This window comes from Drosophila erecta, unplaced genomic scaffold (genome assembly GCF_003286155.1).
Source record: "Drosophila erecta strain 14021-0224.00,06,07 unplaced genomic scaffold, DereRS2 tig00000126-arrow-pilon, whole genome shotgun sequence".
Lineage (NCBI taxonomy): Eukaryota > Metazoa > Arthropoda > Insecta > Diptera > Drosophilidae > Drosophila > Drosophila erecta.
In genome coordinates this window covers 15929618-15947009 of record NW_020825209.1, presented here as the reverse complement: position 1 = coordinate 15947009, position 17392 = coordinate 15929618, and the positions used below count along the sequence as shown (strand labels likewise).

At 44.8% G+C, this 17392-nt stretch overlaps 1 protein-coding gene across 1 annotated transcript in view; it reads left to right on the top strand.

Annotated features, from left to right (window-relative positions):
- Positions 1 to 17392, top strand: part of LOC6549965 — a 38842-nt gene that overhangs the window by 9531 nt on the left and 11919 nt on the right. Inside the window, exons 4-5 of the mRNA XM_001978702.3 lie at positions 3820 to 3947; positions 8941 to 9083. Of these exons, the coding sequence (XP_001978738.1) occupies positions 3820 to 3947; positions 8941 to 9083 (271 nt within the window). The remainder of the gene's footprint in view (positions 1 to 3819; positions 3948 to 8940; positions 9084 to 17392) is intronic.

Here is a 17392-nt window from a genome sequence, read left to right as displayed (position 1 = left end):
CGGAGGGCTTGGGGTCCACGGGTACGGAAGCTGATCCCGGTCCGTCCGTCCGTCCGTCCGTCCGTCCGTCCGTCCGTCCGTCCGTCGCTCGTTGGTCGGAAGGCAACCGCTTGGAAGAAAGCTGCGACAGCTAAAGCGTTTGGGGATTTGCGTAATACCGACTGGAATGTTGTCTCATATAAATAGCTCTGTGTGTGTGTGTCGTTTACGTTATTACTTTTCTTCGCACACACACACACGCACACACACACACGCACACGCAGATGGAGCCGGAGACTTCGAGGCGAAATATTGCAGCAGAGATTAGGTCAAAGCTCTATGCATAAAAATTTGTTCCCGCGTTTTTATTTTTGCGGAGACATATATGTACACATGCATATAGAAAGTCATGCAGTCCGAGCCATGCAAATGTATATACGAATACATTTATGTATTTTTTGCGGGAATCCAATTCTCCGCGAGGCTTTTTAGCCCCCAAGAAAACGCTAATTCAATATCCAAATTTCAGCCCCACTGCAAAGTCATTTTATTAAAGAGAAGGTATCGTCATAGGAATTTAATAATGAAAAGAGAAAATAGAGACGCTCCAGTCGAGTTCCTCGACTATCAGATACCCGTCACACACATGGCAGGCCATTAAACACAAGCCGTTACACAAACTTAAGAGAGTGAATAATTTGGCAAAAGGAGTAAACAATAAATACTCTGAGTACTCGGATAACGCAATGTAAAGTTGAACTTATTAATCTAGTATTTGGAATGTTCACTGGAAAGCGAAGACATCCCGCCAAATGCATTCCAATCCAAAGCGAATACCTTGGACGCGTCAACAACATTGGGCCATTATGGCCGTTGGCTTATAATTTAAAGCTTTCATCGAAATGAGTGGCGCAAGCCAACAGATTGCCCATAATCTCCGGGCACTTTAATTCTGCAGCCATCTGCCAACTGCCTAAGCCATCCGAGGATTAAGAGCTCTGCCAGCCGAAAGACTTCCTCTCCGACATCCGTCGCTCCTCGGTCCACCGAGCAGCACTTGTCCGAAATCTCAACTGACGGATTGCGTATACGCAACGAGATTCGACTGAATTTAAAATTGTGACAGCCAGTCGTCCCAAAATAAATAAGCAAGGAGCGGCATGTGTGCGCCCTGAAATGTTATATGTGCAAGACATTGTGCATATAAATGCGAATTCATTTCATTCATTTCGATTTGATTTGATTTGATTTGGCCGAAGCGAAACACGAATTAAAATATTTAAGCCACTTTTTAAGGGAAAATGTGTGTTTGCGCTTGCAAGGGTTAAATCGCTTGACAGGCAGCGTGTCCAAGGAAATGACAAGCTGATTTTCCGCCCACAACCATACGCAGCTGAGCTGATAAAATGCAAAGAAAAATGTTTTGCACTGAATAGTTTTCAATTTCATAATTCAGTGAGCACGCTCAATGACAGCATTTCCATGTTGCTTGCACAACAACAAGCGCAGTAGAACCAACACGTAAGGGCTGGGAAAAAAGTGTCAAATGCTATGGCCAAGAAGCGGTGCTCCATCGAGAAACCAGTTCCTACAACCTTTAAAATATATTTTAGAACAGTTTATAGGCCCTGTCGCCCTCAATGTTCATTAAAAATGAACATTGAAACACATGTCGCTTCACAATCCTCTTTCTTAGGCACCAAAAACTGCACCAAACGATAGGATACCACTTTGGTAATACGTAAAAGTCCACCTTAGCACGTGTCCACTGTACAACAAACAGCGGGGAGAACAGAACCAACTGCATCCGCTGGAGTGAGTAGCAGTGGCCGAATATTACGTATACGCATCGTGTGCGAAGATGTGAATCGCTGTCCGTCCACCGACGACAAAATGCATAAGACAAAGTTACTAAAAGTGTTTATTACATTTTATTCAATAACTCAGCACAAGTTTGAAGCGAGACGGCACTAGTCGGTGTGACACGGCCCGACAGAGACAGGAACAGGACAGAGACAGAGACGGAGACAGAGAGAGGGAGTGCAGAATTCTTGAAGTTTCTTTTTGAAATAATAAAATTTTATGCATTTACTTTTTGTTGGTAAGGCAGCACAGGATGGCTGGCAAAGAGTTTGGTTTCCAGCCCCAGAGAATTTATGTTGATTGCAGTCCGGTCCTCTGTGAGTCCTGTGAGTGAGTCTTGTGTATGTGTGTGTGTGTGTCCTGTGTCCTGGCCAATTAATTGCCAAGCATTTCATTTTCATTGCCGTTATTTATGATGTGACCACAAATATTTTTCAAAAGGCATTGATATGCCACAAGCATTTATTTTGTTTTCCTTTCCGGGTTTACTTATTTATTTCGCCATTCGGCCAGCAAGCGAATGCTATGCCATGTTAATACTTAAAAAATCAAAATGAAACCCTATTCATACATATTGTGTATTCGGTTTTTAAGTTTTTACGCCCATCCTAGGAGCAAAAACGACAATCACTTCAAAATCTATATCAATGCCAGACTCAGGAGGCTTTCCCACTATATACATGTCCGTTGTTTTTGCTGCCGGATTGGGCTTTTCATTTGCATAACATTGAGGCTGAATAATTAAATCGCAGTTAAGCATTATCGAAGGGCTTAATCGAAACGAAAACTTGAAGTTCCTTTCAAGTCAGCTTAGCTCGCTCTCCTACTTCAAGGAAAAATTAGAACAGGATTGCTCTGATTAATGATATGGAGCTGAGGGTTAGGCGAAACCACCAATGCCAAATTCATTTTGAAGATCAAATTCAGCGGGGCGAAGTAAGCCTATTTGCATTTGACTTAGTATAATTGATTGGTAGAATATGTGGTCGGAAGCGTTATCTCCTAACTATTATGCACTCTAATACTGAAAGCGAGTTTACGATTTTTGGCAAAATCCTGAGTGAAATCAAAAGACATTGAAACGAAAGAAATGAGTTGAGGATGGAGAGGCCTTTCTAATTATTGGGGACACATTTTGCACGAATCCCAGAGAGGGCATGCACTTTCACGTAATTTAATATTTCGCCTGGCACATGATGCACTTACGTACAATATTTGGCAGGGCTCTCTAATGCAACCACGGCACTCCACTTCCATGGGAGGTCCCTTGACCCCTGACGTCAGGGGCTCCGAGTCGAGCTCGAAAATCAAATCAAATCAACGCCTCCGGCTCGAGTTTCAATGGCGCATCCATGGCGAGTGCTAATTTGGTTAGTGCATCTGCCGGATGCCCGGATATGCATTTAATATTTGCCGGGGAGCAGAGCAGAGCAGAGCAGGCTGCCGACTTGGCCTCACCTTTTGTTTTGCGAACTTTAAGCGAATTTGTTTACTCGATCGCAAAAGCAAAAGCAAAACAAAGCAAAACAAACCCAAGCAAAACAAGCCCCAACAACTGATTGCCACTGAGGATGACGATGGCGATGACGATGAGGCTCTGTGGAGAAAAAAGCAATTGAATTCGATTGAGTTTCGGCTCGACTCGCAATCACATACAGCTGCCACGCCCTGCCCCAGCGCCGCCCACATATGCAAATAGCTCCGCAAGAGGAGCGAGCCCGGGATTTGGCTTAAGGTTATTTGACTTTGACCCCTGCCCCGCACGCCGCCGTTGTTAACTTTCTTTTAACTTGTTTCTTGCACACACTCGCCTTGGATTGCCTGCTTATTGACATTTCGTCCGGCATTGTGCCGGCTGACTTGTTGACTTTCGACTGGGAGTGGGTCTGGGAGTGGGTCTGGGAGTGGCCCTGGGATTGGATCCGCATAACGAAATAGATTTTAAATAATTTCCAAACTGATTCGCACCCCTTCCAGCACCTGCCCCTGCCACGGAGGCCCCGGCAGACACCGCCCAGCGGTGCAACACGGAGAACTGCGCCCTGCCCTACTGCTTCTGCTCCAAGGACGGCACCCAGATTCCCGGCGACCTGGAGCCCGAGAAGGTAAGTGAGAGCGGGTGTGGATGGGTGCGGTTGGCAGGGTATTAGGTGGGCATACTGGTGCTTGCTGGAGCTGCTTTTCCACAGACAAAGATCTAACGATCGCTTGCTAAGTATAATGCGAAGAACACGACTCACAAAAATTCAAATAAATATTCAAGCTTTGAAAGCATGTAAGTTTGCGTCAAAATTCAATCAATTTACTTGCTCAGTTCCATAATTACATTTCATCGCACATTCGCAAGCCCTATAAATTCAGGAGTGGTTCTCCGAAAACACCTGGTAATCTGCTAAGCTGGCCGAGAAGAGGACATCGTTTAGTCGAACTTCGCAGGATAAAGTCGGCTACTTGTTGGCCTTCCATTTTTCCATTTTGCATTTAAGTGTTAATTTGCAGGGCGATAAATTTCGAGAGCATTGACAGCTTTTATTTTTACGACACAGAACTGGGGCTATGGCAGCTGTGGATCGCCCCGCTTCGGATGGGATATATGCAGGATTCAGGGTTCAGGATTCAGGTTTCAGGTTTCAGGACTCCAGCTCGTCCTCTGGATTGCAGTGCTCCATGTCCTGTGACTATAAATCTATGTATTTGCATTCGGTTTGCTCTTATCGTCGCTTTGCATAAGGAAATTGTGCTCTTGTACTTTTTGCCATCTGTTGTTTTTGCTTTTGTCCCTTCCTTATTGTTGCCAGTTATTGTTATTGTTGCTGCTGCTGCTGCTGCTGCTGCTGCTGCTGCTGGTGTTCCTGTTGATTCGAATATCCTGTTTAATAACTACGCTTTGTTTATTTGGCCAAGAGTTATGCGCTCATGGTGTAAATAGCAAGGCGAACAGCAAGCCGGAAAACTCATAAAATTTCCCACAAAGTGTGTACATTAAAGTCCTACCTTGCTGCACTTTTTTATAAGCAGGTTACGTGAATTATTTTCAATAGAGTTGCTCCAGGTCTGCTGAATGCACTGCTGCTCATAGCATCATTTATTTGTTACACATTTCCTCTGCTGTACTTTTGCGTCTGTGTCAAAGTAAAAATCGGTTAATGCTCATGTGACCCCCATTCACCCTTTGACTTGTGGCCTATCTGCCGGCAAATTGACAACAGTCAGTTTGCTGTGCACATTAGTTGTGGTTCCTCTTGCGTAATAATAAAAAGATGTTCAGAAAATTGTTTGTCCCCAAAAAGACCAAAATGCGAATGCTCTTTGATGGCAAGAAACTTTAGTTTGGCAAGCTTTTTATCGCATTTGTTTCCAACGCAGAAGTTGTAGCCCTTTTTTCTCCATTTTGAGCAATATGAATAACAAATGATGGATAGCTGTCTAAATATTATTCTGCTGAACCAATAACATAATGGAAAATTATTCAATTAATTACGTTAAGAATAGTCTTCAGGCCTATTCATACATTATGTGCATGTCGTTTCTATAAAGAGTATCTGTAGGCGGAAAACGGAAAAACGAACATGCATAAGTTGAAAGCAATGCGGATGTTTATGTGGCGGCGCACTCATACTAACAGAAACGCAAATCGCAGACAAACAAACAAATCCTCGCACACACACAATCGCGCTGATGCACCACGCACACACACACACACACACACACACACAGACAGGCAAATACACGCATTCGAATACATACAAGACAAGTGAGCCACTTAATTTCGAAATTGAAATGTATGTTTGTCCTTGCCATCCGTTTTGTCCTGTTTGTGGGTGTATGGTTGGCAGTGTGTGTCTGTGTGTATCTGTGTGTGGCAGTCGCGTGCTAGTGTGCGGGTGTGCGGGTGTGTGGGTGTGTTTGTCGGTGCTTATTTAAGTGTTATTAGCGCTTACATGTGTTCGCAGTAACGCAGCCCCAAAATAATTCCATTTGCTAACTGAATCTTTATCTATGTGCGCCTGTTTGTGTGCGCCGTTTGTGAGTGCGCGGGCATAATTATAATTAATATCATCTCAATTAACCGCAAACAAGCGGTTAATTTGTGCATGCCAAAAAGTTCCTTTGATTTGGGGTCGCACATGACGCATACGCCGCGTGGGCCATGTTTTCCCAGCCGTATCCATGTGTTGGTACTCGTTATTGTCGACCTCCTCCTTTTGCAAATCACTTGCCTCACCCTTTGTGTAATTTTCCGGCTTATAACATCGCAGTTGGGCCAAGATATCAACAGCACAATATCCAAATATCACTATGCTAATGCTAGTGACTTTGCATTTTAAATTATCGTGGACAAACTGTTTCATTTAGCCTTTTCATTTACCTTTAGTTATAATTGAAATAATGAGTGCAGTTTCAGGGGGCGAAAGCCATTACACTTTGCCATAAATCAAGGTAATGCGATTAAAATGGGGCTAGGCAAACCGCTCCTGCTCAATTTGAATGCGGATCGAATTTGATTTGGGAAAATGAAATGAAAAGATGGCACAGTGTCAACAAAAAGTTTGTGGATGCCCCGATGGCTGGATAAGTGGTGAGCAGTGAGTGGAGCTGATGGCGAACGGATAATGGCGAAAGGCGAACGCCGCATGGCGAATGGCGAATGGGTGGTGCAATCAATGAGCCGCACAATTGTCACTGCGATTGAGCAACTGAGCTATGCAAATTTGCAAGGACCCCGATCTCCACCAGGCACTTGGCAATCCTCGACGACTGAGGAAGCTGCTGGCCCGCCTTGCCCGCCCACTCCGCGCTGATATCCTTGCCGGGTGGCTCCTGCTTTCCAGCTCCTCGGCTGCCATATTTGCTGAAAGACTAAAGTGCAAACTTGAGTCGCATTAGGCAGAAATTATCAGCGCACACAGCAGTGCAAAGGGAAAAATCCAGCACTTTCGTCTTCTATTTGTCCAGGCCACATAGTTCCAGTACTCCCAGCTTTAAGATGCATATAATGGTTACTATTTGGCCTAAACCGAAATTAACGCCAAATAGTCTTTCTTTCTGGAATAGTCAACAACATTCTTGCGACCAAAGTCACGCCAACTTCTCGGCCACAAATTCGAAGACATGAAATGCAGTTGGAAGTGAACGCTAGGTAATCGGCGATTCAGCAATATGGCAATCGCATAAAGTTCAATCGGCCCACAATGGACTGCACACTTTCCCTCACCTTGTGGACGAAAACTTGGTCCGAGGCAGAAATTTATGATTTTCTCGAGCTCCTTCCTCGCTCTCGCGCCCCACATTCATTATATTTGCAATAATATTTTTACTTCACAATTCAGCGCGAAGGGGAAAAGTTTTGCAGTTGGTTTTCACTCATTTTGCGGAAACGCGCCTTTGAAATATGCCTTTCAATAAAGCCGGCGACCAAGCGAAAGGCAATAAGACGACGTTGAAGGATAATGGAAAAGTGCGCAGGGCTGGAGGGAGGAATTTTAAGAGCTGTCAAATCGAAGCGCGATTTTCAATTTCAATTCCATGCCGACTTGTCATCTAAGCCGCACTTAAACTGACCGCCGAGTGTTTCACGCCCCTGCATAATTTAGCCAGCTTCACCATCGCCATCATGGCCTTCATGGCGCAGTCATACTCATCATCATAGTCATCTTCTCCATCGAGCGCATTAATATTGAATCTGTACAATAATCCTTTTTATGTGTCCCACAATGAGCGCTAAGTGCGTTCCACCGCCTTTCTGGCCAGATCTCGGACCAAATGCGAAGTGCATTTCCGATTTTGCTGCAGCCACCATTTTATTTCCCTTTCCGAGCTGCCCAAACATACCGAGTTGCCCTGGGAGCTTCCTGCCCCCTTCATGGACCTTAAATTTTCACTTCGGACCTTCTTTAATCCAAGGTGAATAAAACCAAATGCTGTGAATGTGGATTAAAGTCGATTTTGTGCTGTAGGGTGGGACAGACCATCTATGATTTAGCCACCTCGCCGCAGTCTCCCTTTTTAGAGCATCTAAGAGTTCCAAAGGGAGTCCCTGCTGATTCCCTGTTTTTGTGGCCCTATTTCTTTAACATTATTATTACTTCCTGGAGGAGCACTTTCCACGCTCATTCTTTTCGGACTGCACTCGCCGGTCTTTGATTATGGAATGGCACTCAAAGTGTTGCAAGTGCAACAAAAACGCCCAAATCTACAATTGCAGCGCTTTCGGTCGGTCTAGGGCTTGGTTTTGGTTTCGGTTTCGGTTTTGGCTTTGGCTTTGGCTTTGGCTTCGGCTTTGGTTGATTCCCATTTCGGTGTCCATATTTTTGGGTGGCAATTTTGTAATGGAATTTTCTGTGCGGATGCTGCTCCTGGGTGTTATTGATAGTCGAGCATTATTTGAAATTAATTTGGTTTCGTGAATTGGTTGCCAGTTCCCGGTTGCCGGTTGCCGGTTGCCGGTTGCAAGTGGCAAGTGGCAAGTGGCAAGTTGCTTGTTTCTAGTTGCTAGTTGCTAGTTGCTCGCTCGCCGCCAGTTGCCCACATGCCCACTAATTATGTTTAATGCTCAAGCTGCAAGTTGTGCCAAAGCCGAAAGTGGGGCTTAGTGGGGTGCTTAGGTGGCAGGATGGATTGGGTGGCTGGGTGGCTGGGAATTGCGCAACCAGGCGCAACGCAGACAGGAAAAACAAACGCAAAATGCAAAACCTTCAATTAGAGCTGCTGCTGCTGCTGCGGCTTCCAATGCCATCGTATGCCCGGCTGATTTTGAGGTCGGCAATCCTCTAATTGGGCACAAACGCCACCCCAGCACCCATGCGAGTATTTGCCCCTCGTCACACGTGCCCCTCGTCACACGTGCCCCTGCCCCCTGCCCCGCGGCCTGCGGCTGCAAGTGCTTATATTTATTTGGAGACAGATGAAGAGTCAAATCGCATAATTAAGGGGCTGGCCGTCGGGTCGAAGATTCAATCGCGTGTTTGGCAGCGCCGATTGCGAAACTCATTACTTTCACATACAAATACACAGCTATGCAATATGGCATATATAATATATATTACCAAAAAGTCTTAATAAGGAAACTCCCACTGAAACGCCTACTTCTGTTCGCAGGTCCCCCAAATTATTATGCTGACCTTCGACGGCGCCGTGAATTTGAACAACTACCAGCATTACCAGAAGATATTCGACGGCAAGCGCAAGAATCCCAACGGCTGTCTGATCCGGGGCACCTTCTTCATGTCGCACGAGTACAGGTGAGTTGTCAGCTCAGGTGGCAAATTGTAGTTTAATAAGCCAGCTGGCTGAGCTGACACTTGACAATTGATGTGTGCCGTTGCTTTTGCTTTGCCGTTGCCGTTCTCGTTTCTTTGGGGTGACAGCAATTTTCCAAATGCACATTATTTTGGCATTACAATATTACGCATACGCCGGCTATGCAGGAGCAGCCGAAAGCGTCTGCTCGAGCTGTTTTCAAAGTTCTCGGGGCCAGAAACAGGGGCCAAGTGAGTCGAGCGAGAGTCTCTGTTTGGCAGACAAAGTTTTTGTTCAAAATACTTGTCACATACTTGCCATGCCCCCCACTCCCCACTCCCACTCCCCACCCACACACACGCACACACGCACACACACTTGTCAGTCAAGTCAGTGGGGTCCGCTCTGCTCTACTAATTGTTGTTGATAAATTGGGGCTGACAAAGTTATGTCAACTGCAAAATGAATTTTCGCCAAAATATATGAACTACATTTTGACAGACTTATAAAAACGGCAGTACTCACGCACACACGCACACACACACAGACAACAAAGTAAAAGCCCAACAACAAAACGGAGGGAAAGAAAATGATGGAGAAAGGCAGCAGTTGCACAAGTACGAGTGCACAGCACAGGCCAAGCGCTTAGGTACGAAGAGTGGCATAAAAAGCTTGAGTACAAATAATTCAAATAATTCATTCAGCATTCAATATGAACTGTAAAATGATTATTTTCACATACTCCTGCCACCCAAAGTCCATAGATATTTACTCCTCGCGCTTGGGAATTTTACTGAAACGAAATAAAAGCTGTATTATTGTACGCTCCCGTGTGCTTGGGATAGATACACATGCACACACATAGACGTAGATAAAGCAGGAGCAGCAGGATATATGGAGTATTCTATAAGAACCAAGAGCAAAGGCAGTCAGCATGCATGCCCAAAAATTATGAGAATGTTGAACGGTGGAGGAAATCAACGGAAAAGTGCAGAACAATTCTGTAGATAGCTGTTGTTAACGAAATTAAGTCATTACTTGCTGCATTCGATTACTTATTGAAAATGGCATATTTGCCGCCAGAAGCAAGGAAATCGACGCAATGTTGCACACTGAAATTAGAGAAAATTATTTCGAGCACTTCTCGAGCCAATTAAGATACTTAATTAGGAAACTTAAATGTGATACATTATTTGGCAAGGAACTTGTTCAAAAAGTGCTCCCCATTCAGCGCATAAAAGCGCTAAATCTTTAGTCCTTGTCTTGGGATTTCCAACTAATTTAGAACTATACATTCAGGGAACATTTTTTGTGCACTTACAAGCCAGCATTTTGATTCTTTTAATAGCAGAAATCGCTTTCCCGTTGCCATAGTGCCGAACTCTGGCGGTTGGCGAAAAAAGGGAAGACTAAGTGAGCAGCGACAGTCAAAAAATTTGCGAGCCGAGCGTGAACGGCAAAAATCTTGAGTGAAGTTTAAAAGCTTTTTTCTACTTGCCACAACACAGGGCGGGAATACGGGGAAGCCCCGGGGGAAGGCAGTTTTGAAGTTGAATTGAAATGCGCTGAATGGCAGTAATTGCCTGAATATGTTACACATGCACACACATGAGTGCGCTAATCGGACGAGTGAGTTTGGGTGTGCGAGTACATATACGTACTATAGTATAGTATATAAGCTGGATACTTTCCTTTTTTCGGCGAATCATTTTTCTGCCAGCGAGGGAAATGGAGGAGCGGAGACACACTTTTCATCTTTTTCCCCCGGCTCCAGACCATAAATAGTGGTAAACTGCAACTGCCTGCGACTTGCGACTTGCTACTTGCTACTTGCTACTCGCTGCTCGCTGCTTGCTACTTGCGACTTTCCACACAAGAACAAGCCAAAAGAATCTGCCTGCTCGGCAGTGCGGAAATGATTTAATGCGCTCGCCAACTCTTCAGCTTTTAGCTTATTTTGTTAAGATTTTATTTTCAATTCGCATCGCTGGCTGCCGCAAAGTGTGCAGCGAATATTCCTTTTTGTTTACGGCCGCCGAGGCAATTAGTTTTGTCAGTTTCCCCAGGAATCGAGTTTTTTGGCAGGGAGAAAAATGCATATTATCTGTCATCGGGCTGTGCGGTTCTTTTGCCTTTTTCCTCTTAACCCCTCATCCCCCATCCCCCATTCCCCTCTCCTTTTCCCTTTTTTCCTTTTGCCACTCGCCAGACTCACACATGAATCATATTTTCCGCAGATTTTTTGCGTGCGGTTTTGCGGTCAGCAATTGATTTAATTCCGCCTAGAGTGCAGCGGCGGAGAAGTGACACTCGAATGTCGAATCTTATGTCTGCAAATTAAAGCGCCAAGTGCGAATTGGTATTTCCTCAACTGCAGGCATGAAATAAAGTTGTTGTACAGCACTGGTCCAAAGGCTTATGCGCTCATTTCTGCTTAGCAAATATTATGTGGCGAGTGAAACTAGAGGAGAGCGCTTTTAGAGAACTATAATTTTAATTATTTTCCAACGGGAAAACAAAACTATGCAAATTTGAAACAACAGAGAACACAATGGCAGGAAAAGCGAATAATATTTGTGTTTATTGTATGTGTATCTCATCATAATAAAAACAAGAGAGCACGCCATAGTCGACTGTCAGATACCCGTTACTCAACTAGTGGCAGTGCGAGCTAGAGATTTCAACATTTACTTGGCATACCGATAGATTAGCACGACAAATAATAAAACAAAATAATGCAGATTTAAGCGGTTTGGGCAAATCGATAGAAATTTACGAGACTAATAAAATGATGAAAAAAATCAAAACCTTTTTCAAAATTGTAGGCGTGACAGTTTTGGGCTGTTTGTGGGCGTAAGAGTGGGGGCCACAACGTTCTGAAACAAACTAGAATCTGCATAACTCAACTTTCAAGCTTTTAAAGGTTCCGATATCTCGACGTTTATACGGACGGACAGACCGACATGGCCAGATCGACCGATCGACGGATAGTGATCCTGATCAAGAATAAATATACTTTATAGGGTGGGAAGCGCCTAACGAATCTTGTGTATTCCACGAGTACCGGTTATTAAAACGCCGCAAAATGTGCTTTGGGAATATCTTTAGAACGAAACATCAGACTTTAACAGACTTTTAAAAATTAAAAAAAAATGTTTACCCCACCCAGCCCCATTAACCCACAAAAATTCCTTGTCCGCAATCCTTTAGTTGTTTCGCTACCTTTCGATTGTTATGCACTCGCTGAAATCGGACAACCACAGTTGAAGTAGTAGCACGCTCTCCTGGTACGCTTCGTCACTACGTGGACTGTCCCACCGACAAACCACGTCGAAATGAACAATATTTATTGCCAGCTCGAGGCAATCCAAATATTCTATTTGCATTCTTTCTATTTACTTAAATTGCCTTTCGCAGCACTATAAGTATTTGCTCCTTGGGCACTGTGACTCACTTCCTAATTGCTCGACATCGCCGAGAGAAGCGGACGCAGTGTTCAGGACTCCGGATTCGGTTCTTGGGTCCCCAAATCTCCGGTCTTCGAGGAGCTTGTGGCCCAGCTGCTTAGAATATTCATTTCAATTGACATTGCCAGCACGTTCGCCACGGCAACTGGGAACTGTTAGCTGTTAACTGCTAACTGGGAGCTGAAAATGCAGAGCGAGAATAGTAACGAAAATGGGCATTGGTATTAAAAAAAGGGCAAGTCAAGTGAATTATTTACATCGGTACAGCCAGGAACTAAACATATCATCATCCAGAACGCGTTCCCAAATGTGCACGAAAGAAATCACAGCGTTTCTCTCAGTGCAGGCAGTGCTAGCTGGAAATGGCTAGCGACCTGGTTAGCGTTTTGCAGGGGAGTCTCGACTGTTTTTGGGGAGTACTCACCGTTCAGTGTTTGCTATTTATACGCCAAAATGTCACTGATAACGAACTTCCTTGCCATCGAATGCTGCTCCTTCTGCTGCGGCTAAGAAAACAATCAGACAATTGCCACAGGACTTTGCACACTTTTCCGACTGCAGGCTAACGCAGACGCACACTGGCACACTCGCACACTCGAACACTCGCACACACACATGGGGCCTGAGACAATAGTTGTTCATTTGTATTTGGCTTTGGCAAACTGCAAAAACCAAGGAAAAAATTAAGAACAATGTTGAAGAAAACTTTTTGCGCAGCATTTTAATTGCACGCAAAAACTTTTAACTAACTAACAAGCCGAAAACTAGGCAACACCTCACTGAACACACTCACACTCACTCACTCACTCACTCACACACACACACACACACTCGCATTGAAATCACAAAGAAAGCGGTGAAAGTTGGGGAAGAAGAAGAAAGGGGAAGGGGGAGAAAGCGGGAGGGAGGGGCAAAGGCCGGACTAAGGCCAACTAAACAAAAGCGACTTGGGCCAAAATCTAATTTTCAAACATTTACATTTTAATTTCCCTTGTTAACACTACACTAGCATTTCAGGAAAAAGTTCAGCGCAGTTCCACACAAATAATAGTACAAAATAAATAAATAATAATTACAAAATAAATACCGTTTACAATAATACAAATTGATGCAGAGAAATGTCAACTCTAATTATAGCACACAAGTATAGATACATTAGTTCAACAAGGCTTATAATAAGAAATCACCGAATTTGATTTAAGATTTATTTTTAATATTAACATCATATAATATATAAGTACGCTTAGAGCAGCCAGTCAATTTTTGTGTAGCAAGAACGTCGGGTGCGCAAAAACCCACTGAATAAACATGAGCAATCCCTCCCCGCAAAAACCAGAAGATTGAAATCGAGTCCGCGTTATGTTCAGTCATAGCTGAGGGATAAACTTTTATTGCAGGCAAAGTGGGCGTGGCACCTGGCAGCCACCCAGCCAACTTGCAGCAGCAGCTGCTTTAACTATGTAATTATTTATTTTAAATCGTTTTCCCTCTCATCTTTCCGCATCAACCGAACGGAGAATCGCCGGGAAAACTGACAGCGAACGCGAGTAAGGCAGTCAAGTGTTGGCACACGAAGGGCGTGGCCATTAGATGGAGTTGAAGCGCTACTCAGCCTTCCAGGAAGGACATTAGGGCCGGGACGAGGGATTGGCCAATTGAGTTGTCATTGTTGCTGAGCGTCATCATTTAGCTCTCAAGAAAACAAGATATCACAATGATATATATCATAATCATGTCAATTGATTTGTTCATTCTCGGATAAAAGCATCTATTCCACACACTTTTTTACGAACTAAGAAAAACGGAGTGAAATCCAATGAAAAGGCCAAGTGAAATTGCAGGGCATAGTCCGTTTTACTCATTTTTATATTTGACAGCGGGGTTTCTATGTGGGACTGCACATTCCATTAACTGCTGGATTCATTGGCGTCGAAATGAAATCCATTAACGGCCATGTGGATGGCCCTCAATCAAAAGCGTTTCCTTGCTGCATATTTAATGCTGTCATGTGCCTAATCCCACATATCGATTAAGTGGCATTTATAATGGAATCAATAAAACACAAGTTTCAGCCGCAAGCCCAACTCGGCCAAGATATTGTGCCAGATTCAAGTTACCCACTCGCACACTCGCACACTCGCATCTCCGGCGTGCACTGTGGGAAAAACACTAAAAATATAGTTGATAGGAATTTCAATTACATACAATACAGAAACATAGCAATAGAGCTCCTGCCGATGTCCAGTGCAATCGCCTGCCTTCGAAAGCCTGAGAAATCTGGCAGTGCAAGGACATATTTCCACCAGGACAAGGTAAATAATTGCCTTTCGTGCGTCCGAGTCGATGTGCTCTTTGATATTGCATTTCATCAATTGTTTGCCATCGTTTGACCTCAGCAACCACACACGCACATGCGAAGGACATGCCGTCGAGAGCCGTTGGCAATTACGAAAGGTGAACTTTGACACGCGTAATCAACACCCTGCCATTCGTTCTAGGATCGATCCAACTTGGCTGTCCTGGCTCACCACCGCACACATACTTGCGGCGGCAGGTCGCTCTCATTTTCATGCCGGTCCCGTTCCGGCGACTTAATATTAATAACATCGAGCGGCGGCTGTTCATCTAGCGGCTCACCGCGCTGCCACGCCCACTTTGAGTGCCCGCCCCCGCCACGACAGTGACCATATTGTGACTGTGAGCAGTGACTGAGGAACAAAGTGGATATGATATTTACCCACACAATATTTACCATTAGATCGTTTCATCCCACTTCATGCCGCTTGTTGTCCAATACCTCCAAACACATTAACACTGGTTCCTCCAATAGTGAGGCCCATACTACATCCACTACGGCCCGTTGTCTAAGAACTTGCCTCGGGCCATAAGCCATTTTTAATTCAGCCCACTGTGGCAAGCCCCGGCTCCTTATGCTCCCAACTTGTCCCGACTTCGTCCAGCTGCCCTGGAAATTTCACATGCCTAGCGGCGGCGCAGCGTCGCGGTTTCGCCTGATGTTGATGGTAATGTTGACGTGGCCCTGCCCTTGATGCCAACAACGAGAGCGGCAAGAGCACAGTGCTCGAAAGCCAGCCCACAACAATACGGGAAACGACAGCGAGCAACATCCTTAGCCTTAAACTTTCTAAATGACCTGAACAACTTTTGAGCAGCTGTCTGGCGAGGTTTGCAAGTTTTAAGTTGCCATCAAAAAGGCAGCGGAGCAGTGGGCGGCAGAAGTTTGATGGGGGTGTAAATAACTTTCATGTATGCAAATTTCACTTTAATTTGCTTCAACTGTGCGCGACACCGTTTAGTCCTCTGGCCTAGTTAATGCTGCCCCGCAATGGCAGGAAGGGCTGCGTCGCTGGCTTCCACTTGGCACTGGGTCGTTGAGGGCATCGGCGAATGGAACTCGACTGCAGCAAGGAGCGGTCCATGAGCACTCCTGCTCTCCGGCACTACGATTTCTGGGTTTCCCGCGTGTATCTTATCGATCGGTAACTGTTCAGAACGCCTTCGCTGGATGCAAATCAAAATCAATTCTAATCGTGCTCCCCGCACACCAAACGGTGTCTACCCCGCTGCTGGAAATCGATGCGTTCCGGGGATTTCCGGCAAGTTCAGTGAAGTGGGCATCCAAGTTCCCATCCTGCCTTCCTTCCTCTTGCCATCCACCGCTCTCCTTGGACCCCGGCTCTTTGGTCCTGGCAATTGGTTTAGATCACTGAGCTGTGCAACGAACGCTGGCTCTCCGTGTTTGCAATTTGGTAGGAAAATATCCGTAACGTTAATATGTAGATGCTGTTCGCTGGCTAATGGCTTCTGCATGTGTGTGTGTGAGCTTGCCTCTGCGTCTGTGTGTGACATGTGCACGTGTGTGTCTGCATCTGTGTCTGTGTCTGTGTGGGTGTGGGTGTGGTCGCTTTTGGTCGCTTTTCCTGTTTTTCTTACTGCAAATTGTTGATGAAGGCTCTGCCGTTGTTGTTCTTGCTATTGCCGGCATTGTTGTTTGTTGCCAGCTTTGCTGTTGTCGACAATGATGATGAGACTTAAAGCAACTCCGGGAACGGCTACGGGCAAGGAAGCGAATACTGAACGCGTCCTGGTCCGGGGACTCGGCTCTCGGCTCTCGGACTCAGGGATGTCCAAGTTACGAAAGTTGGCCGAAGGCGCTGCAAATGGGACCATGATCACAAACGAAATGGATTATTTTTCTTTACCCACATTCAAATTTCACATGCTTGACAGCTAAATATTAATTACTTCTTATTAATAACCAGCTTTACTTTTCTACTCAAATGTTTTTAAATACAGCATTAGTTTGTTAGTCCTCCCGCGATTTATATGTTTAATTGCATGTACGGATTCGTCGCTTTAAAAAAAAAAAAGCATTAGTTAACTTTAACTAAATGAACTGCATCAGCAACTGTATTATCAGCCATATTATCAGACAAGGTTGGTTGAAAAGTAGAAGTAAGCACACTTGCTGTCCGTCCGTTTGAAATAGGAAATCTCGAGAACTAGTACGCCTAGTACTCGAGTTGCCTTCCCTCCTTTGAAACATTTATAGCAAATGCAAAAGGATAAAACGTATTTCGAAAGGGCCAAGAACCCAAGGACTTAACCAGAAACTAGCCAGATTGGCAAATCCGCTCGGACTCTGGCACAGACTGCATCCGAAGAGATTTCAATGAACGACGACGATGATGATGATGACTATGTCGTTGATGTGAAATAAAGATAACGACAACGTTGACAATGACTATGACAACAACCCAATGACACTTTAACAGCTCTTGCAGGTGCCTTGCTGTGCGAGTGTGTGTGTGTGTGTCTGTGTG